This window comes from Sapajus apella, unplaced genomic scaffold, assembly GCF_009761245.1.
Source record: "Sapajus apella isolate SASKATOON/1434 unplaced genomic scaffold, GSC_monkey_1.0 scaffold18, whole genome shotgun sequence".
NCBI lineage: Eukaryota > Metazoa > Chordata > Mammalia > Primates > Cebidae > Sapajus > Sapajus apella.
Genome location: NW_022436958.1, coordinates 31917407 through 31940413, shown reverse-complemented (window position 1 = coordinate 31940413; position 23007 = coordinate 31917407). Strand labels below are relative to the sequence as shown.

General features: G+C 36.9%; 1 protein-coding gene across 2 annotated transcripts in view; it reads right to left on the bottom strand.

The window, feature by feature from the left end:
* Nucleotides 1-23007, bottom strand: part of CERS6 (ceramide synthase 6) — a 324290-nt gene that overhangs the window by 133395 nt on the left and 167888 nt on the right. For both annotated transcript variants that reach the window (XM_032286322.1, XM_032286323.1), the window contains exon 4: nucleotides 7794-7851. In XM_032286322.1, the coding sequence (XP_032142213.1) occupies nucleotides 7794-7851 (58 nt within the window). The remainder of the gene's footprint in view (nucleotides 1-7793; nucleotides 7852-23007) is intronic.

Here is a 23007-nt window from a genome sequence, read left to right as displayed (position 1 = left end):
TATAGAGCTAGTTTTGTCACAGCATATAAATTAGACCAATGCTTTTCATAGTCAAATTCAACACTAAACTTTTGAGTAGAAGTCTATGCCTTTAGGGGACTGTCTAATAATGAAAATCATATTTAAGCGAGTGTTATTTTAGTAGACTCCAACACGACTTTTTTTTTTTTATTTCTAGAGTTTCTACAAAGTTGTTATGCTATCTAGTGAGCTGAAAAGATAAGATTTATGGTTTTATAAAACACCAACTCCAGAAACTCTTGTATAATTACAGAAAAGCAAGTACTCAGAAGGCAGCAGCCACCATTTGCTCTTGGAGCACCCCCAAAAATCTTCCAAAAAATCTATATTTCAACTTTATGAAGTCCTAAAGTCTGTCTACCTCACAGCCTGAAGACAGCTGTCAGTCTGAGATACCATTCTCTCAAGACATGGCGTGAACACAATGCAGAGACAATATGAGGAAAGGCTTCTCAATGTTCTTTAGAGAAAATTTTATAAAACCAAAATCAAAGTTTGCATACCATTTGCAGTGCTGATGAAATGAAATGCCTTTATCGTATGAAAAAGTTTTTAATTTATCCTAGGCAATGGACAATTTCAAAGTATATTTCCTGTAATGTCAAAATATGAAACTGTCCAAAATAGCTTTTTTAAAAAAAATCCCTGAAGTGAATTTTTGCTTATTTATTTTGATATATATATAATAGTTGTACATATTTTAGGGGTAATTTTTTTTACACCTGTATATAACGTGTAATGGGCAAATCAGGGTAACTGGGATATTCATTACCTCAAACACTTCTCTTTGTCCAACCAGTTTCTTAACATGAATAGTATATAGATGGTCTGCTAGTTACACTGTAGAAAATATATAACATAGAAGGAGAGAAAAAATTATTCTGTGGAATGATATCAAAGGTGTAAAAAGGAATTTCTATACCTACTCTGAAAATTAGGAGACGGTTTCTGATGAGATCCAAAACTATCAAGAATGCCGCAACCACAGATTCTCAGCTTTGCTACTCTGAGTTCAGCTGGAAGTAGCAGATAAATAAAGCAGGACAGTGAGAACCAGGCAAACATAAACTGCTGAATTTTGTTTTTTTGGACCAAACTTTTCTATTTCTTCGCCATTTAAATGGAATTCAACCTTTAATTTCGATTTCCTCCTCTTTAAAATTCACAAGCTCATGTTCTCTGATGACCCAGGTATACCTAATCCTATGCACAGTCTTTTCCATTCCAATTCCTACATTTGAATTTTATTGAATAGAAAATAAAGTATTAAAGATATTTTGAAAAAAACTCCAAATTTCTACCTCCAAAAGGGGTCTTCATTTTTATCCACTGCTGTGATTTATCAACATATATAATGGCCACAGTAAAACATACACGTAAGATTGTTACTTACTTTCATGTAACATTCTACTAAACATTTTCAGAATAATCATTATAGTTTTTCTTAAAAAGATCGCATGCCATTTTGTCACTTTGATAATTTAATTAAAATATTATTCTAATATGAGACATTATGTTCTGCTTTGGATTTGCTATCTTATATATGTGCACATATTCATATACATTTGGTGGATATCTATGACCTCCACATTCACAAGTTGTAATAAGTAACTTCACACATCCATATTTTCTTTTTCTGTGTAATTTTTTCTTTTCTTTTTTTTTTAGACAGAGTCTCACTCTGTCATCCCAGGGTGGAGTACAGTGATGCAATCTTGGCTCACTGCAACCTCTGCCTCCCGGGTTCAAGCAATTCTCCTGCCTCAGCCTCCCGAGTAGCTACAGGCACGTGCCACCATGCCCAGCTAATTTTTGTATTTTTGCTAAAGACAGGGTTTCACCATATTGGATAGGCTGATCTCAAACTCTTGATCTCATGATCTGCCTGCCTTAGGCTCCCAAAGTGCTGGGATTACAAGCACGAGCCACTGCATCCGGCAATTTTTTCTTAAGGATAAGTTCATAAGAGTTGGATTGCCAGGTCAATATATAGGAACATATATAAGATTATTCTGCATTATCCTGCCACCTTCCAAGGAGGTAGGACCAGCTCACCATACTTATCAGCAGTTTTAAATTCTTTACGGAATTATGGGATATGAACTGAAAGCCATTAGGTTAGTCTACATTACTGATTTTAGAGATGAGGCAATTAAATCCAAAAGAAATTAAGAGGTTTGCTTAAAGGTCATAAAACTGATTAATGGCAGAATCAAATCACAAACCCAGGCATTCTGACTTCCTTTGCAGGGCCTCAGAGTCACATTATCCTCAGTCTCTCACTGGCCTCAGAATGTCCTCCTCAGAGAGAATGCCAGCCACAGTCAACACAGAAGGAAAGTGAGGTAGGGTAAATGAAAGGGATCTGGAGAATCAGAAAATATGCAGGTAGAGGAAGGAAAAGAAAATGCAATAAGCAGCAGCACTGAAGAGTTTCCTTTGGTTTTTCAAGATCATTTTTGTTTCAGATTGTTTACCTATTTGCAAGCACTGAAGCACAGGACAATGGGTCCGGGCAGGAGGCAGCAACAGAACAGTATTTTTCACATGAAGGGACGACAATGGACTTACACAAATCATTCCCAGCAGAAACCACCTCTTCATCAGTAATAATTACTGCAATGCCTTGTGTTTCCAAAGTTACGGCTTCCAAAGCACTTCTACACACACTGAGTCTGGGCAAGCATCATTTTCCCATCTTACAGATGGGTTTCAGAGAGCAAGGCTTCCATTAAGCATAATGAGCAGGGTCAAGAATGAAATCTCAATCTTGACTTCAGACTTATCATCCTATACTGATGTGACTTTTAGTTTTCATGAGTAAGGTGAATTTACCAATAAAAAGTTACTTAAACTGCTAGCTTTTTAAAACTTAACTAAATTGTTGTTGTTATTGTTTTTAACCTAGACAGTCTAAAGACAGTAAAATAGGCTCCCATTTTGCTTGGGACGAGTCAATTCATCTTTCTGAAATTGTTTCTTGTTTTCTGAAATAGGAAATTTGGGATAGGCGATCTTTAGGGTCCCTTCCCAATGTTCGTATTATATATCATGTGCACTTCTTATAGAAGTATTTTATGGGGGTCATTCTCATAAAAACCAAATTTAAAGCCTCCTTAAACAGCAACATAGTCCAAGCAATTTTAAGATTTTTTTAAATGACACAAAGAACAAAATCTTACATGGACTCATATTCTAATTGCTAGACAAATTCTATTTTCAGTCTTAAAATAGGCAAAAAAATTTACAATTTTGTTTCCATTTCAGAAAGATTCCAAACTAAGCAATAAGCAAAACAGAACATTCTCAAAAGGGAACACTTCGTGACTTTGTGTGTTGAACTTTGAGAACACCGTATGAACAATGAAAGGCTGCACCTTTGTTCAGGTTGGATTCAGAAAGTCTAAGGGAGTGGGCAAAGGACTCAGTCTGAGGGGGTACTTTAACCATAAATTTTCACCCAGCAGTAGTCATCAAGTCAGTGAAACAAGGGGCAACCTTCATGTTTTAAAAATGTAATAAAATAAGTTATAATAAAATTTATCAGAGTGTATTTCAGAATGCAGCAATATGAGACAATTGGGCTAGTTACTGAGATACTATTGTTGGTCTCATAGCAGAGACTATGCAAGTGACACTTCTATTGGCTTTAAGGAGCTGGTGCCTCACCAAGTTCAGCTTCTTAGAAGCACTTGAGGAAGGCTGGAAGGCTGCAAGAGGAAGATGGTACATGCTCCCTTCTGTTTTGCTTCTAGTTCTTGTCATCACTTTCATCCCTTGCCCCCACATCCACCCAGCAGGCATCTTCACTCCAGCAGCAGCAGTTCATTCCAGTGGCAGCAGCTGGTCAGTGTCCCCTTTGTCAGAAGTCTTCTCTGGCTCCGTGGCTCTTCCTTTGAGCCTGCAGGTTCTGTAATCCCGTGGTCCTCAGTGGCAGTAACTTCCTGCTATTACTACCTCCACTATGCCTCAGTGCAGCGCTAATGGGTGAGGAGCAATCCTTGAAAGGTCTGTTAAAGGTCCACAACAACATAATGATCTAACACCAGAGGTAAATTAACTAGATGACTAAGCACATTGCGTTCAGCTAATTTTTCTTCATCGGTAGACTTTCTCAAAAATCAGTAGCTGCTTTACATTCAGGTGCAAGCTTCTTATCTCATTGCAGACTGGCAGTAAACAGCAGATCAATTTACTCTGAGAAACACAGGCTTCGTGGTTCCCTCTGGTTAATGATTCTTTATATTACAGTCACTCCTAAAATTAACTACTGTGGTTTCTATCTCCTGTGAACCCCTGACTGATATTGAAATTAGACATAGGTATATCTTCAGTAACGTTTCTTTTACAGAAATGCAAGTGAGCAAAATAAATTAGGATGCAAAATGTACCATATGGGATGGGCGTGGTGGCTCATATCTTATAATCTCAGCATTTTGAAAGGCCAAGGCGGGCAGACTACCTGAGATCAGGAGTTCGAGACCAGCCTGGCCAATGTGGTAAAACCTGTCTAAAATACAAAAATTAGCTGAGCATGGTGGCACACGGCTGTAATCCTCGCTACTTGGGAGGCTGAGGCACAAGAAGTGCTTGAACCCAGGAGGGGGAGGTTACAGTGAGCCAAGATCGTGCCACTGCACTCCAGCCTGGGTGACAGAGAGAGACTCTGTCTCAAAAAAAAAAAAGCAAAAAAAAAAAAAAAAAAAAACCACATGGTCAGACAGCTGGAAGTAAGTTAGCCTAACATGTAGATTATTAGGAAAAATCGAATCTAGGAAAATGTGTTAATTTGTACGTATACACTGTCTGCTAAAACTTCAGAGCACCTTAAGTATTTGTAGGTCTTCTTTAACAAAAGTATTTGACTCTGCCAGTTATAATTATGAGCAGACCCTCTTGTTTAAAGCAATTACAGGAACAAACTATTAAGTCAGGCTTACTTTCAGTGTTTTATATATTTCCTGCGAACACAGCAGTAGCTTTACTGAATAGTTTACTAACATGTCTGTAAGGTCAATGTTTTCTAGTGTCTACTTCCCTATTTTTTTAGGGTAGGATGGATACTTATTAAACCACCCTAGAAAATGTGACACAACAGGCTCATTTGACCTACAGCCAGAAGAAAACTGGTCAGTGCACTTTTCTAACAGCACATGTAATCATCTACATTTTTTATTCTAGAAGTAAAGGCAGCAGCAGCCTCTCATATCTTAAAATGGATCCACTACACTGTTATTATGAGAATTTTCCTACTGTACTTCTGGAAGAATCTGAACACAAAGACAAATTTATGCTGTATTGATAGAACTATATGTTTCTTATTTTCTAACATTTAAGGTATTATACAAATTTGAATTACCTTATTTTGATTATTTCTGATGCTGCATCCCTAATATTTTTCTCTCAGTTTAGATGGGCAAGTAGGTTGTCCAGTCCAAGAAAGTTAATACAAATATTTTAAAAATATACATTAAAAGAAGCATTTAAAGTTCTATAAATAAACAATAATGATTTGGCTAGGTCAAGTCTGCTAACCAGAGAAGAAAGTCACTTGGAAATCATGCTGAGGTTAGGGCAGTTAGGGCAGGCTGGCCAACCAGAGAGAGCTCTATAAGAAAGAGGAGCATGTGTTTCATGTCAGGTTCAGCCTTGAATAAACTGTGTGACCTTTCGAATGCCACCTACCCTATTCTGGATTTCTGCCTCCTCAGCTGTGAAATGAGAGGGTTGGACAAGATAGCTTATGAAGTCCTCCAAAGCTATTTCAGTCAGATGAATTCTATGTACACATTTCTACTTCACATTATGATTAAGACTTATACACAGCTCATCGAAAATTGCGGGCTACTTGGAGGGAATTAAAGAAAGAAACCCCCACACAAATTAATTCAACAAGAAGAACAATGTCTAGTTCTTCTTTCCTTTTTTTTTAAATTGTTATAACCAGAAGCAGTTGAAAGGAAATTGGCACAGAACTGGTCTGGTTTAAGAAAAAATAATTTCCATGGAAACATTCTACTGACAGTTCCTCTTCCTGCTTTATGCGGACCCACTGAGGACTGGTTGATACAAATTATTCTCATTCCATTCAGTTTGTTTAGGGACAGAGTGAACCAGAGTAAAGTGTCAAAGTGTTTCTTGTTCTGATGACAGATAACCACACTGCTGTATGAGAGCTAAAGAGACTGTATCCAGCAGGCCAAGAGGAAAAGGGCAAAAAAGTGCTCATATTATCTTTCCTTTCTCACCATCAAAGCCCCTCACCAACAGAACCAGGCATGAATCCAAACCTTGACCTTAGTTAAGAACTTGACCTTCCTATGAAGCACACCTCTGACACATCAGCTAAAATTCCATCCAAAGCTATCTCCTCTTCCAAGGTAGTCAAGTTACAAGCACAAAAGCTCTACGGCCATTCTGGTTTTTTCTAGGTAAGTAAATTTGAAAACTGGAACTGTAGAATTCCAAAATAAGCAGTTTAAACTATGTTTATTTACTCCAGTTGAGAATTTCTTCATACACAGAAACCCCACAGAGTAAAACTCATCTTTTTAAATTGATTCGAATGGCCTCTGGCCATACGGTCTTATTAAGTGAAAATAAGTGCAGTTACCAAAGGAAAAGACTATAAGTAAAAAAAATCCTCTAGAAAAATATGATAATGGGAAACAACCACTATTTATAATAGAATTCACCACAGGCAGACAATATCTGGTAAACCAGATTTAAAAATTTTAAATGTATTTAAAATTTCCATGTCAATATTTAAGATTAATAAAGCATAATATTTGGTGCATTATTAATTTTAGGAAAAAAAATCTGTAATAAATAAAGGTAACACTGATATTACTTTGGAGGCTAATACTACAGAGAATTTAAAAAAATAATTCCCTGGCCAGGTGCAGTGGCTCATGCCTGTAATCCCAGCACTTTGGGAGGCTGAGGTGGGTGGATCACAAGGTCAGGAGATCAAGACCATCCTGCCCAACATGGTGAAACCTCCTCTTTACTAAAATACAAAAAAACTAGCTGTGTGTGGTGGTATGTGCCAGTAGTCCTAGCTACTTGGGTGGCTAAGGCAGGGGAATCACTTGAACCCGGGAGGCAGAGGTTGCAGTGAGCCGAGATCGCACCATTGTACTCCAGCCTGGGCAACAGAGCAAGACTCTATCTCAAACAAATAATAATTATTCCTCATGTTATGCCAAATCACTATTGTTAATATGTGTATGACTATGAGAAGATAGGTCTTCATTAGATTTAAGGAGACTAATCTGATAGTAGTTCCAGTAAAACCTGAAATGACTTGGAAAAAGACTATAGCAGCCACAAAGAATTACTTTCATAGATTCAGGTGCCTCCGTTCATGCGGGATTATAGTAAACGCAATAGCAGGAGAAAAAAAGTCCATGAAAGAAACTATAAGAAATATATATATAGTTATTTCTACTGGTGAAGAGTATAGTGATAATACACACTGCAAAAATTCATGTTCTCAAATTGTGTGATGTGGAAACACTAACTTTTTTCAAAGCATCAGGCAGATTTTATAAGCTTCCTGTACCAAAAAAGTAATAAATTATCCACTGGAGTAAATGTGGGACTTAGCAACATCCAAAATATTTTTGTAAGTCAAATGAAAATGCACAAATAATTCTTATGAAGCCTGTTATGATTATCTAAAATATTGTTAGTCACCTACTTAAAAAAAAAAAAAAAGATGGGATATAGACTTACATAACAATTACATAAAATATTTTGAGAGATCCTACCTTTTTCAGGAATCTGACTCCATAGGTAAATACATAAAGGTAAAATGAAAATCTCCACCTGTAGAGGATTAAAAAAAATTCTGTGACATTCAGTCTCTATATTCACAGCATATACTCAAATACGTAAGGGAGGGAAGAGAGTTCCTTAAACTAAATTTGCCCCCTCCCACAACTAGGGATTAAACTTAACGAGTAATTTCAGTGCTAGCTGAACCCATACACTGGTAAACATGGCTTAAATATTTTGAGTATTATATTCATAACTTGATTTTTATTGTTAATTGCAATATTTGCCCAATCACTCATTTTCTCATTCTCTAACATGTGAACTTCTTGTTTATCACTCATGAAGGGACATGGCTCAATAATATGAAGGTGTAATATCTGAATCAGACAAATAATAGAAAACTAACAACTTGAGTTAACTGAAGTTCATATTTGTTTTAAAAAATGTTGCTAAAGGAAGACATATAGACTCTAAAAAAATCAAATGACAACTATAAATGACAATCTTAAACCATGCCAAACTTATGGTCTAGCTGTGACTTTCACTTTTAATGAAGAAAAATTTTTAAGTTTCCTTTTGATTTTAAATGATGGAAATGTTTTAAGTCTTTTAAAATATAAGATGTGTGTGTGTGTGTGTGTGCATGTGCATACACACTTATTACAAAAAACTCTTACTCTAGTACTAAATACTCAATTTTATTTCTTGTACTTTCTATGAATAGCTGTGCCTTGGCTGAATGCCACTAAATGGCATTCCTGATGTCATAAAAAAATATCCTTGTAAGTAAAGACAATTAACTTATTGTAGTATCAAAGTAAAAAACTTAATTTTAACTCCATCTCTATTACCAGCCTCTCAGTGGTTATGGGTGAGAGTGATGACAAGTTTCTGTTGGTTATACAAATTCTAGATCAGAAATTAAAACCAGGGATGTATTCATGGGCGTGTAACTTAGGCAGTCACATAAGACTTCATACTTGATTTAATGCTTTGCTGTTGCCATCTTGAAATTCTTAATAGTTGTTGGACAAGAAACTCAGCATTTTATTTTGCACTGGATTCTGCAAATTATGTACCCAGTTCTGGTCAAGACAGACTCAGCTAAGTTTAGGCAAATCTGTTAATATCCTTTGACCTCAGTTCCATCTCTATAATGGGAGAGTGGGTTTGTGCTCTAATGACGCCTGAAGGATTTGGTAGCACAAGTATTATCTCTACTTTTTTCTAGTCCCTCCCAATCCTTCTTGTATGGAACTAGCCTACTTCATGCATTTGCCTTATTTGTCTGGCCCCTGGAGGCAACTGAATTTCCAACTCTGAGATTAAATTATTTATAACAGCTGTTTCAGGTCTAAGACTCTTGTTAGTAGGCAGTGATCAGGCAGTTTTTATGTATAATAAAAGTTTTAAGAAGTCATTGGAATTCCTACCATCACTTATGTATCTACATTTTATTTCATCACAAAAATGACCCAGTTTTCATAACACATAGATTCTATTACAGGAACACTGATGCCTGCATCATTTGAATAGCAACTTGTGATGAATATTTACAAGGCAGAGTTTATTTCCACAAAATATCTGAAGAAAGCAAAATTTTCAAGCATCTTGCGACTTGAAAAAGTACTTCTTTAAGTTGTGGAGTTTCATATGTTATAGTTTTAAATGCTAGCTACCAGTCCCTGATATTCCCTGCCAAACTTTTACTAAGATACCTGTAAAACAGATAAATAATAAAGTTCATGTCACCATGAAAAGAAAGATATGACCTTCAACCTACTGCTAGAATCAGGCACGAATTCTTATAACAGAAAAAGAATAAAATTAGATGTAAAAAACCTGATTTGCAGTGAAAAGTCACAACCCTTGAAAGGGATAGGGAAATCTTCATCTGCATATCACCCTGTCTCCACTTTCTGCCATCTTGTATAGAAATGCAAAAATCTGTATCATTAAGAAACTTAGTCCTTTGTCACAAATGATTACGTTTTTGGAGGCAGCAAGAGAATCCCTCACCCCATAAGTTAGTGATGGCTACTTTCAAATGCCAGCCAGGAAGAAGGAGATGCATTGTGCAACCTGGCAGTTTCAGCGACAGAAAGGCAAATTTAGGGACAACATGACCTATGAAGGTATTGCATTTTAGAGGCTGGAGTTCTTACATAATCCATATATAAATTAACAAAGAACAAGGCATTGGAGATAGCTGCTTTATATGAAACTCTTTCACTGAAAATGGGTCCACTGAAAATGGGTCCGAGTCTATAGACATCAACCTGCTACAAGGTCAGTGATCTAAAAGTGGACTTTTACTAACAAACAGGAGAACAGAGAGCGGGGCTGAGTGCAATCTACATATCCCCTCTGTGAGCAGGTCTAGATGAGTAACTCTTAATTCTGGAATGAAAATAACAGCGCAATGTCAGCATGGGTCTACTAAGTAGTAATAAATGTGAAAAGAAAAGGGCATGTCAAAGATTCAAAGGAAGAACAGTTTTCTGAAAATGACTTCACAGAGGAATCATAAGTAATTCTTAGGAAAGTTTTAGGCATTGTCCATATAATACAAGAAGATATGACCCCTAGAAACAAAACAAAGTCAATAAAAGACTGCTGGGTAAGATAAAGAGATTATAGGTGAAATAAAGTAGCATTGCACAGAGTCTGCAAAATGAAGTGCAGCATTATTACCCACTGGAGGGGGAACATAGACACATACTGTATAAAATTAAGTCATTTACATAGAGGGTAAACACCCCTGTAAGGCCAGAGAAAAGTACCAACGATGAAAAAAGATCCTAGATCTGGAAGAGCAGAAAACATATCTAATTATAGTTGTTTCTCAGGAAATGCAAAAACTGAAATAGAATAATCAAAGACAAAAAGACTAAAAAAATGTCAACTGAAAAAAAAAAAAGACAACTAAATTGTATTCCAAACAATATCAAATCAAAGCAATATTCTGACTGAAATGTCGAATCCTAGGTTTAAAGTTAAAAAAAAAAAAGTACTTCAGTGTTGAAGCACAAAAACAAGTCAACACACATAAATCAAATGAAAACAAATCACCATCAAAGGAACAAATACCCAGTTGGTCTTAGAGTTCTCTGCTGTATTATTAAATGTCAAAAGAAAGGGAAGACTCAATCAAAGATAGCTATTGCCAGGCAAACTGCCTCTCATTTGCAGAGGAATATATGAACCGTATTCTCATATATTCAGACGCTCTGATAATATATTATTCATTAACCTTTATGAAAAAATTACTTAAGCCAACTCTAGCCCACCAATATACAAACAAAAAATAAGATTTCAGAAGTGTAATTCTAGCATAAGACTATCGTTAGCAACATAAATCATTGCCCTAAATTTCACTGCCAATTTAAATGCTCTTGTTATTAAGGGATAATTTAATACAAAATATTTAGCAACAATAATCAAGGGATGAATTCTCAGATTAACGAAAGCAAGGAAAGGAAGCATTAAATTCATTCTTACAGGAAAATTTCAAAAGACTTCTTTTGATAAAAGAAATATACTAAGACTGTTTCTTTAAAAACTTAAAAGATTACTCTTGGTTAAACAAGGTAAATTAAACACATCAATTTACCTCTGTGCCTTTATGAATGTACCACTAAAAGAGCAAAGAGGGATTTTGTTCAGTAAAGCATAAACTCCCAAAGACACAAAACTCAAGTGAGGACAACCACCCTGTTTTAGGGCTGACAGCTGAAGGGAAGGAATAGCAGGTTAGTCAGTAGAACCGGGAGCCAAATCCTTAACTATCTGTGGAGGATGCTCAGAAGGACCACCAATTCTGACAGACACCAAATAAGGAAACAACTTTGTAAGACCAGTATTAGAAAAAGAAGCCTAGGGATTAGCCTGTCCAAAGCCACACACTTGGTAAGTGGAAAAACCGGGACACAAACCTAGCAGTGACTCTAAAGCCCTCTCTCAAATTCTACAGAATTGGGGCACACTGCTTTGCCTAGAGACGTCAATGTGTTCCACTACATTTGCTTGGATATGGAAGCCTTTTATATCTTTCAAACCTGAAAGTTAGAATAGGAAGCTAGTAAAAACTACCACCCACTGAATCTGGTTTATTGTCCTTATGCAACAAGGTTGAACTGGGCTCTTTGTTAAAATCAAGACTACTAAAATGTGCATGTGAAGCAGAAAATCAGAGCATTTAGGTCTCATGTCTTATTGCCAGGTGTCACCCAAAAAGCAAGGGATTATAAACTACAGAAGCTGCAGAAGCAGGGGAATCATCCAGAGCAGCCCCCACTCAACTCAGCACCTGTTTTAGGGAGACCAGGGCAGGTATATGAGGGCCATTTTATTTACAACTTTTATGTAGTGCTTCCTCTATCCCCTGAGTTCTTCTAAGCACTTTACGAATAGGAAGTCATTTAATGAAACTATTCCGCATAACAAGGTAGGCACTATTATCAACATCTTTATTTTTATTTTTTCCTGATGAGGAAATGAGCACAGAGTGGGTTTAATTACTTGCTGAAGGCCACACAGCTAATAAGAGAGAAAGTCGGGATTAGAAATTAGACTGTTTGGTTCCAGCATCCAAACTCTTAACCATTAAGCTTTCAGCTTCTTCCTGATTTTATACCTAAAAATTGAAGACAATGTATTCAACTAAAATGGTATTTCTAACCTGCTGGATATTAGTGGATGCTGCATAATTGAGAATAGGCTCTACCCTGATGAACAGCAACTGACTGCTTGCAAACCTGGGGATAGGAGAGGGCTGAAAAGACACTCATTTTCAATACCGGGGTAGCTAAAATATTATTAAGCTTATTAACAGTTATTACCATCTGGGTAATAACTCTATAATAATAATTTCTCTGTCCTACTCACTCATCTCTCTACCTGCTGAGACACTATGGCTCCTTCAGGATTTATGTCAAATTCCAGCTGCTCCATAAAGCCACCCTTTCTGGATGCTGCAACATGGAAAACACTGTAATTCTGACTTGTTCTTTACCTCTTTTCCTTCTCTTTGATACCCACAAGCCTTTGAATTGCTTGTAACTTCCAAGTAAAGTAAGACTCAGTTTTATTTATCTTGGCATTTTTTTTTTCGTACATGGCAATGTGGTTTGCTGCCTCCATCTTCCCATCACCTATATCTGGCATTTCTCCCCGTTATCCCTCCCCAACTGCCCTTCCCCCCTCTGCCCCTCCCTTATTCCCCACCAACAGACCCCAGTGTGTGATGCTCCCCTCCCTGTGTCCATGAGTTCTCACTGTTCAACACCCACCTATGAATGAGAACATGCAGTGTTTGTTTTTCTGTTCTTGTGACAGTTTGCTGAGAATGATGGTTTCTAGATTCATCCATGTCCCTACAAAGGACACAGACTCATCGTTTTTTATGGCTGCATAGTATTCTATGGTGTATATGTGCCACATTTTCCCTGTCCAGTCTATCATCGATGGGCATTTGGGTTGGTTCCAGGTCTTTGCTATTGTAAACAGTGCCACAATGAACATACGTGTATATGTGTCTTTATAATACAATGACTTATAATCCTTTGGATATATAGCCAGTAATGGGATTGCTGGGTCAAATGGAATTTCTATTTCTAGGTCCTTGAGGAATCGCCCCACTGTCTTCCACAATGGTTGAACTAATTTACACTCCAACCAACAGTGTAAAAGTGTTCCTATTTCTCCATATCCTCTCCAGCATCTGTTGTCTCCAGATTTTTTAATGATTGCCATTCTAACTGGCATGAGATGGTATCTCAATGTGGTTTTAATTTGAATTTCTCTAATGACCAGTGATGATGAGCATTTTTTCATGTTTCTTGGCCTCATAAATGTCTTCTTTTGAAAAGTGTCTGTTCACGTCCTTTGCCCACTTTTGAATGGGTTTGTTTTCTTCTTGTAAATCTGTTTTAGTTCTTTGTAGATTCTGGATATTAACCCTTTGTCAGATGGGCAGATTGCAAAAATTTTCTCCCATTCTGTTGGTTGCCAGTTCACTCTAACAATTGTTTCTTTTGCTGTACAGAAGCTCTGGAGTTTAATTAGATCTCATTTGTCCATTTTGGCTTTTGTTGCCAATGCTTTTGGTGTTTTAGGCATGAAGTCCTTGCCTAGGCCTACGTCCTGAATGGTTTTGCCTAGGTTTTCTTCTAGGGTTTTTATCATGTTCAGCCATATATTTAAGTCTTCAATCCATCTGAAGTTAATTTTAATGTAAGGTGTCAGAAAGGGGTCCAGTTACTGCTTTCTGCACATGGCTTCCCAGTTTTCCCAACAGCATTTATTAAATTGGGAATCCTTTCCCCATTGCTTGTTTTTGTCAGGTTTGTCAAAGATCAGATGGTTGTAGATGTGTGGTGTTGCCTCTGAGGCTTCTATGCTGTTCCATTGGTCTATATCTCTGTTTTGGTACCAGTACAATGCTGTTTTGATTACTGTAGCCTGTGGTATAGTTTGAAGTCAAGTAGCATGATGCCTCCAGCTTTTTTATTTTTTTCCTTAGAATTGTTTTGGCTATGTGGATTCTTTTTTGGGTCCATATGAAGTTTAAGGTGTTTTTTTCCTGTTCTGTAGGGAGGGTCATATGTAGTTTAATGGGGAAAGCATTGAATCTATAAATTACTTTGTGCAGTATGGCCATTTTCACAATACTGATTCTTCCTAACCATGAGCATGGAATGTTTTCCCATCTGTTTGTGTCCTCTCTTAGTTCCCTGAGCAGTGGTTTGTAGTTCTCCTTGAAGAGTTCCTTTATATCCTTTGTTAATTGTATTCCTAGGTATTTTATTCTCTTTGTAGCAATTGTGAATGGCAGTTTGTTCTTGATTTGGCTCTCTTTAAGTCTGTTATTGGTGTATAGGAATGCTTGTGATTTCTGCACATTGATTTTGTATCCTGAGACTTTGCTGAAGTTGCTTATCAATTTCAGGAGATTTTGGGCTGAGACAATGGGGTCTTCTAAATATATAATCATTTTGTCTGCAAATAGAGACGATTTGACTTCCTCCTTTCCTAATTCAATACCCTTTATTTCTTTTTCTTGCCTGATTGCTCTGGCTAGAACTTCCAATATTATATTTAATACGAGTGGTGAGAGAGGGCATCCTTGTCTAGTGCCAGATTTCAAAGGGAATGCTTCCAGATTTTGCAGTTCTGAGTTAGTTTCTTAATCCTAAATTCTAATTTGATTGCACTGTGGTCTGAGAGATTGTTTGTTATGATTTCTGTTCTTATTTATTTGCTAAGGAGTGATTTACATCCAATTATGTGGTCAATTTTAGAGTAGGTGTGATGTGGTGTTGAGAAGAATGTCTATTCTGTGGATTTGGGGTGGAGAGTTCTGTATATGTCTACTAGGTTTGCTTGGTCCAGATCTGAGTTCAAGTCCTGGATATCTTTGTTAATTTTCTGTCTCGTTGATCTAATATTGACAGTGGAGGGTTAAAATCTCCCACTATTGCTGTGTGGGAGTCTAAGTCTCTTTGTAGGTCATTAAGAACTTGCTTTATGTATCTGGGTGCTCCTGTATTGGTTGAGTATATATTTAGGATCGTTAACTCTTCTTGTTGCATTGATCCTTTTACCATTATATAATGCCCTTCTTTGTCTCTTTTGATCTTTGTTGGTTTAAAGTCCACTTTATCAGAGACTAGGATTGCAACTCCCACTTTTTTTTTGCTCTCCATTTGCTTGGTAAATCTTCTTCCATCCCTTTATTTTGAGCCTTTGTGTCCTTGCAAATGAGATGAATTTCCTGGATACAGCATGCTGATGGTTTCTGACTTTTTATCCAATGTGCCAGTCTGTGTCTTTTGATTGCAGCATTTAGCCTATTTATATTTAAGGTTAATACTGTTATGTGTGAATTTGATCCTGCCATTTCTTGGAGGCTTTGTTCATTTCTTTTCACTCTCTTTTCTTTAATATTGCCTCCTTGTTTTATTTCATTGAGCTGATCTTCAATCTCTGATATCCTTTCTTCTGCTTAGTCGATTCGGCTATTCAAACTTCTGTATGCTTCACGAAGTTCTTGTGTTGTGTTTTTCATCTCCATTAAGTCATTTATATTCTTCTCTAAACTGTTTATTCTCATTAGCATTTTGCCAAACCTTTTTTCAAGTTTCTTAGTTTCTTTGTGTTGGGTTAGAACATCCTTTTAGCTCAGAGAAGTTTGTTATAACCCACCGTCTGAAGCCTGTTTCTGTCAATTCATCAGACTCATTCTCCACCCAGCTTTGTTCCTTTGCTGGTAATGATTTATAATCCCTTGGAGGAGAGGCATTCTGGTTTTGGGTGTTTTCATCCTTTTTGTGCTGTTTTTTCCCCATCTTTGTGGATTTATCTACCTGTGGTCTTTGTAGTTCTTGACTTTCGGATGGAGTCTCTGAGTGGATGTACTTTTTGTTGGTAATAAAGTTATTTCTTTCTGCTTTTTAGTTTTCCATCTAACAGTTAGGCCCCTCTGCTGGGTAGGACTGCTGGAGGGTCACTCAAGACCCTGTTTGCCTAGGGATCACCTGTGGCAACTGCAGAACAGTAAGGGTTGCTGCCAGTTTCTTCTTCTGTTATCTTCGTCCCAGAAGGATACTTTCTGGATGTCAGCCTGAGCTCTCCTTTAGGAGGTGACTCTGGATCTACAGGGGTCAGGGAGCTGCTTGAGGATACAGTCTGTCCCGTACAGGAGCTCAAGTGCTGAGCTGTGAGCTCCATTTTTCCATTCAGAGCTGCTAGGCAGGTACATTTAAGTCTGCTGCAGCAGAATTCATAACTGCCTTTTTTCCCAGGTGCTCTGTCCTGGGAAGGTGGGGCTTTATTTATAAGTTCCTGATGTGCTGCTGCCTTTTTTCAGAGCTGCCCTGCTCAGCAAAGAGATAGCCTAGTCACAGTCTGCCAGCATAGGCGTTGCTGAGCTGTCGTGGGCTCTGCCCAGCTGCTGTGTGAACTTCCTTGCAGTTTTATTTATAGAGGTATAGTTAGAACTGCCTTGGTAATGGCGGACTGCCTCAGTAATGGTGGACACCCTTCCCCCGACAGAGCTGGACTGTCCTGGGTCCAGCTATGCTTGCTGCAAAACTCTCAATCCAGAGCATTTCAGATTGCTGGTCTTTGTGGGGGTGGGATCCACCAAGCCAGATCACCTGGCTCCCTGTTTCAGCCCCCTTTTTTTCAGTTGAATGGGCAGCTCTGTCTCCCAGGTATTCCAGGCGCCAGTTGAAATGGCTGCCCAGATCTGTGTGTTTTTGTGTAGAGATCTGCTGTGCCAGCTGAAACAGCTGTGCTGGAAGCTCGTGGTGCTTTTGCCTGGGAATCTCCTGGTCTGTGGGCAGGAGATTAACTTGTTTGGAAATGCAGTGTCCACCCACCCTCTGCATTGTTCTCACTGGGAACTGCACTCCAGAGCTGTTTCTTCCTATTTGGCCATCTTGGATCCACCTCCTTATCTTTGCATTTCTGACCACAAACAGCACCTTGCAAAGAATAGTTCCTAAATTGACATCTAAATATTGATTAAGGGTATGAGTGCTCCTTTCATTTGTTGACTTTTAAGTATATTTAAACCACAATAGGTCAAATAATTTATCAACTACTTCCAGGAACTGTGCAAGTATGAACAAAAAAGGGGAGAGAGATGACATATATTGCCAATCCACATTTTAAAGTGATCAATCAATCTGATAGAAATTTGGAATAAAAAATAGTCAACTCTGGAATGGTCTAGGTAATGAAAAATACTGTTATTGTACGTAAAACTAAGATACACTGCTAGAGCACCAAAAAATGAGTATATGGCTCTTTTGATTCTGAAATTGATTTTATTAATTGAGACATTTCTCATTTCAGCTTTTCCATCATCTAAACAAAAAGATTAACTAATCAAATCCATAAAGAGAGGTGAAGTAGGGCTTATACCTATGACATTAAAATTTTTCTTTCATAAAATTTAAAACTATATAAATCATTGTGCTGTATCTTACAAATTATTACAAATAAAGTGAAATTATATGGTTGGATAAATGAGCAGAATATATTTAGGAACAAATATATACTTTAATCCAGCTTTATTTTAAAATACATAAATCATTTTACCTCCGAGAACAAAGTAGATTAAGTGCTTATTTTTCCACTCAAAACTCACAGCTGATGACTTTCATGAGATATGAACAAAGCTACAAGACATATATATTACACTCACTTTATCAGTTTTTCAGTCAAATACAATGGAATTTATTTTAAAGGAAAAAACCTCCCAATGAGGTTTCTGTATTATATGCGACACATTCATGTCCACAAAGTTTTGACATGAAGTAATTGTGGATTCAAGTTTGATACAAATAGTCATCTTTGTAAAGTCCTTTTTACTAATAGTAGGTTCTTTTGGGGGTTCTTTATTTTTATAAAACACTAACAGCTGGCATTTCATGGGTACTTACTTTATGCCTACACCATCACAAGAGTCTTATATGTATTAACTCACCTACATTTTGTAAGAACCATATGGGATAGATACACTGTGCCACTATCATTTCCATCTTACTATACGATGACAAGTTTAAGTTACTTGCCAAAATACATGGTGAATCTGCAACTCAATCCAAGCAATTTGACTCCAGAGATCATGATCTTTACTATTAAATATTGAAATTTTTAGCACATAAATTAAAATCTTATTTTTACTATAAATGCCATTGCTCTGCTGCTCAAATGAATGGAATTACTTTGACAGCTATAATCTCTGTTTCAGTTCCTTTTCTATGCTAAGGTAGGAAGGCAAATAAGACTTTGTCTGTCTAGTCTTCATTTATCTTAGTAATATAAATCACACACTCAATGTGAAATGACTTAGCTAAAATCCTATTCAGAGTTGGTGTCATGGATGTATACTAGCAGAGAAACAGTTCACTGAACGCAAGGATTCGGTCTCACAGGTGTTTTATAGAAACATCAGTATATTTCTGTCCACATAAATTGGAGGCATCTAATCCTGTATTTTTAAGTTTTCTTGAAGCTGACATTGTTTTTAACAACCAGATAGGTTCCCTAAGAGCCCATCTATGACCTTATTCTACAGATGGAGGACCCATGGAATTGTAAACTTCTCTACATTTAGCAAGTAACTTTGTGAAAGAAAACAGGTCTCCTCATTTTTCACACCAGGTCTCCATCCACATTTTGGGGTCCTGTGACCTTAAAGTTAAGACTAGAAATGGATAACCATGCCACAAATGTCAGAAAAAGCTCAGATATCTGATATATTGCCTATTTTCTGACGAGGTAGTATAGTGTTCTTTAATGTATAAACATCAAATTTTACAGATTAAACTGACATCTAAAGTTCGTAAAATTCACTGGCTTCAGCCTTTGTCTCTTTTGGCAGATTGGCGAATTTTTGATTTGTGGAACAAAACAAGGTCCTTCAATTATTTTGCATTTAATAAGTCTAACAAAGCCATGATATACTCAAGCATCTTAATAATTCAGATACAAGGTTCCTTCTCGTCCCACAGGCTTTTAGCCAAAGTGTCTCTCTCCAAAGACTGTCACACAGCATTTTTGTTTCCTGTTTTACTGAGGTATACTTGAAAGAGAAAATTTTATGACGTGAAGGTGTACAACATAATTCAAACACAGATATTTTTTGAAATGATTCCCATAATCTAGTTAGTTTTAAACCTGGGTCAACTTACCATCCCATGTATTAGATCCCTGGAATGTATTCATCTTATAACTGAAAGTTTATATCTTTCAACCAGCATCTCCCCCTTTCTGCCACCCCTACCCCTGGTAATCACTATTCTACTCTGTTTCTATTAGTTCAACTGATACCATATTCTGAAGCAAGGAATAGACTTGAAGCCTTGGTTATCCAATTGGTTTCATCTGTAAACACTGTTAAAAAGTTGTCACATGATTTTTAAGTAGTCTCCTTTTCAAGCTGTTACTGAGACACTGACTTTGTTACTTGAGTTCTATGGATATGTTCATTAACTAGGGAGAAAGCAAATTGACTCTACTTTGAAAAACACCCCATATGTCTTAAACAATAGAATAAAGGTGACACGAAAGATTCCTTTTTGGAAACTCTGACATAAAATCTAAGTTCCTAGAGTAGCTTTCAAGCTTTCATTAGGAGTCCAAAGAAATATGATAGCTAGGGGAAAAGACGTTACTCATCCCATGAACAGGATATGCAGACCTGAGTTCTTGCTTTAAGACAAACACTTCCTAAAACTGTTTCTACCTCCATCAGTAATTAACTCTAACTCCAAATAGTTTTCTTCATTTGCTCAAGGCTCAGCTATTTCTGTTTGAGACGGAATAGAATTATTAATGCAAAGTCTTTAAGGTTGGAGGCAAGTCAAACTCACCCACCTATTCACTTTTCATTCTCCAGCCAAATGTGAACTTAATTTGAGCAGAATGGTCTTCATTAAATCACTGATTCACATAATATATTAAGCCCTTATGGAAATTCTGATTATTTGTAAAGGAATACTATATGTTTCTCATATACATGCATACATATGTAATAAAAACAAAACAAGAAAATGTAAACAACAAATTCAGGATAGATGTTACTTTTCAAGAGCAAAGAACAGAGAAGGTGTACAACAAGCTTGTCCAAACCACAGCCCGCAGGCCGCATGTAGCCCAGGATGGCTTTGAATGTGGCCCAACACAAATTTGTAAACACTCTTAAAACATTATTAGATTTTTCTGAGATTTTTTTTTTTTTTTTTTTTTTTAGCTCATTGGCTATCCTTAGTGTTAGTGTATTTCTTGTGTGGCCCAAGACAATTCTTCTTTCAACGTGGCCCAGGGAAGTCAAAAGACTGGACACCCCTGGGGTATACGGGAGCTTTAGCTGATTCTGTAGTATTTACTTCCTTTAAAATAGGATCCCATATATACGGGTGGGTTTCTGTTATATCAGTCTCTGCGCTTGCTACATTTTTCTCTGTAAAATATTTCACTATTAAAAGATTCTGTACACAAGAATTGTGCTCACTCAAAATGTATTACATGACTGTCTTTTCTTTCTCTCACACTTAGAAACAACGTATGACTTGTTCTTTATGCTATCGTTCCAACCATCCTTTTCTAAGCATCATAATTAATTTTCCTGTTTTCCTGTCATTGTATTCATGCTTTTAAGGCTAAAATTGCCATTGGAAGTGTATCAGATATTGTATGTGTATACAGTTCTAAATCCACTATGTTTTATTTCACAGATTCAACTTTATTTTGTTTTTTAGTGCTTTGTTCATAGGCTCCATTGACAGCTACACCATATTGTTCTTTATTGGGAACCATTCTTTTCTCTCCAAGTTGACTACCCTTGTCAAGCACCCAGCAAGGCAGAACTCAGCACCACTGGTATCTTTTCTTACCATTAGTCTTCCCAATGTCAGCCCTAGCCCCTACAATCTATTCAAAATACATCTGCGAAAAAATCAGTGTCATTCTATTGGGTGAAATTCTGCCTATAAAATACCTCTCATTACTTCTAGAATTCCCCTGAATATAATCTTGTAATTGTCAGCTTAAAGTCTATTTATACTCACTTGAATAACCATAATTTATAGGAACCAGAAAAAGATAAGTGAGCATTTTCCAACTAACCATTGTCTAATGTAAGGATTAAAAAAGGGAATAAATATTGATTTATTGTGGCCAAAATTAAATTCAGTCAATATGACTTTAGAGCATGCACTAACAAAGGTCACCATTCTTTAATGTGTGGTTCAAGCAAAAGTAGCCAAATGTTTATTATTATTTAGAGTCAAACTAATGTCATGTGTCCCTTGAACATCAAGCCTCTATGTAACTTTTTTCTTATCTGAAAGCAGATAGAAGACAAAAAGTCACTTCTTCAGCCCTGATACTGTGATTGCAAAGGAAAAGAGAAAAATAAAACCCAAGTACTTAAGTTTTCAAAATGAATGTACATTTGATTTTAAGAAGTAAATCTTCCCAGCTGGGCAGACTGCTTGAGCCCGGGAGTTCAAGTGCAGTCTGGACAACATCCTGAGACCCCATCTCCACAAAAAATACAAAAATTAGCTGGGCATAGCGACACTTGCCTATAATCCCAGCTACTCAGGAGGCTGAGGTGGGAGGATCACTTGAGCCCAGGTGGTCAAGCTGCAGTGAGCTGTGATCACACCACTGCAATCCAGCCTGGGTGACAAAGCAAGACCTTGTCTCAAAAAAAAAAAAAAGGAATTTCTCCTTCTCTATTTTTCTCTGTTACCCTGTTTGGTGTCAGCTTTCTGCTGCAGGCTCTACCACACGTCTCATAACAAGACATGAAACTGAGTAACAGAACTTTCACAGGGATCAGGTAGAGTCCATCACTTATTACTAAATCCGTACCTATAACAAGAATAAAATGTCTTTAGTTTTTTTATCTGAAAATGGGGACTAAAATATCTAATTCTTAAGGTTGTTAGAAGAATTTGATGAGAAATAAAAAATTAAATTAAGATGAACAGGAATGGATCCTAGTTGGCTGAGTAGGCTTTTTTTTTTTTTTTTTGTCTTTTTAAAAAATTTTTGTTTCCATAGGTTTTTGGGGGAATAGATGTCATTTGGTTACATGAGTAAGTTCTTTAGCGGTGATTTGCGAGATTTTGGTGCACCCATCACCTGAGCAGTATACACTTAACCCAATTTATAGTCTTTTATCCCTCACCCCCTTCCCATCCTTTCCCTGAGTTCCCAAATTCTACTGTGTCATTCTTATGCCTTTGTACCCTCATAGCTTAGCTCCCACTTATGAGTGAGAACATATGATGTTTCGTTTTCCATTCCTGAGTTACTTCACTTAGAATAATAGTCTCCAATCTCAACCAGGTTGCTGTGAATGTCATTAATTCATTTATTTTTATGGCTGAGTAGTATTCCATCATATTTAAGTTATATATATATATATATATCTCACAGTTTCTTTATCCGCTCATTGATTGATGGGCATTTGGGCTGGTTCCACATTTTCACAATTGTGAATTGCGCTGCTATAAACATGTGTGTGCAAGTATCCTTTTCATATAATGACTTCTTTTCCTCTGGGTAGATACTCAGTAGTGGGACTGCTCGATCAAATGGTAATTCTACTTTTAGTTCTTTAGGGAATCTCTACACTGTTTTCCATAGTGGTTGTACTAATTTACATTCCCACCAGCAGTG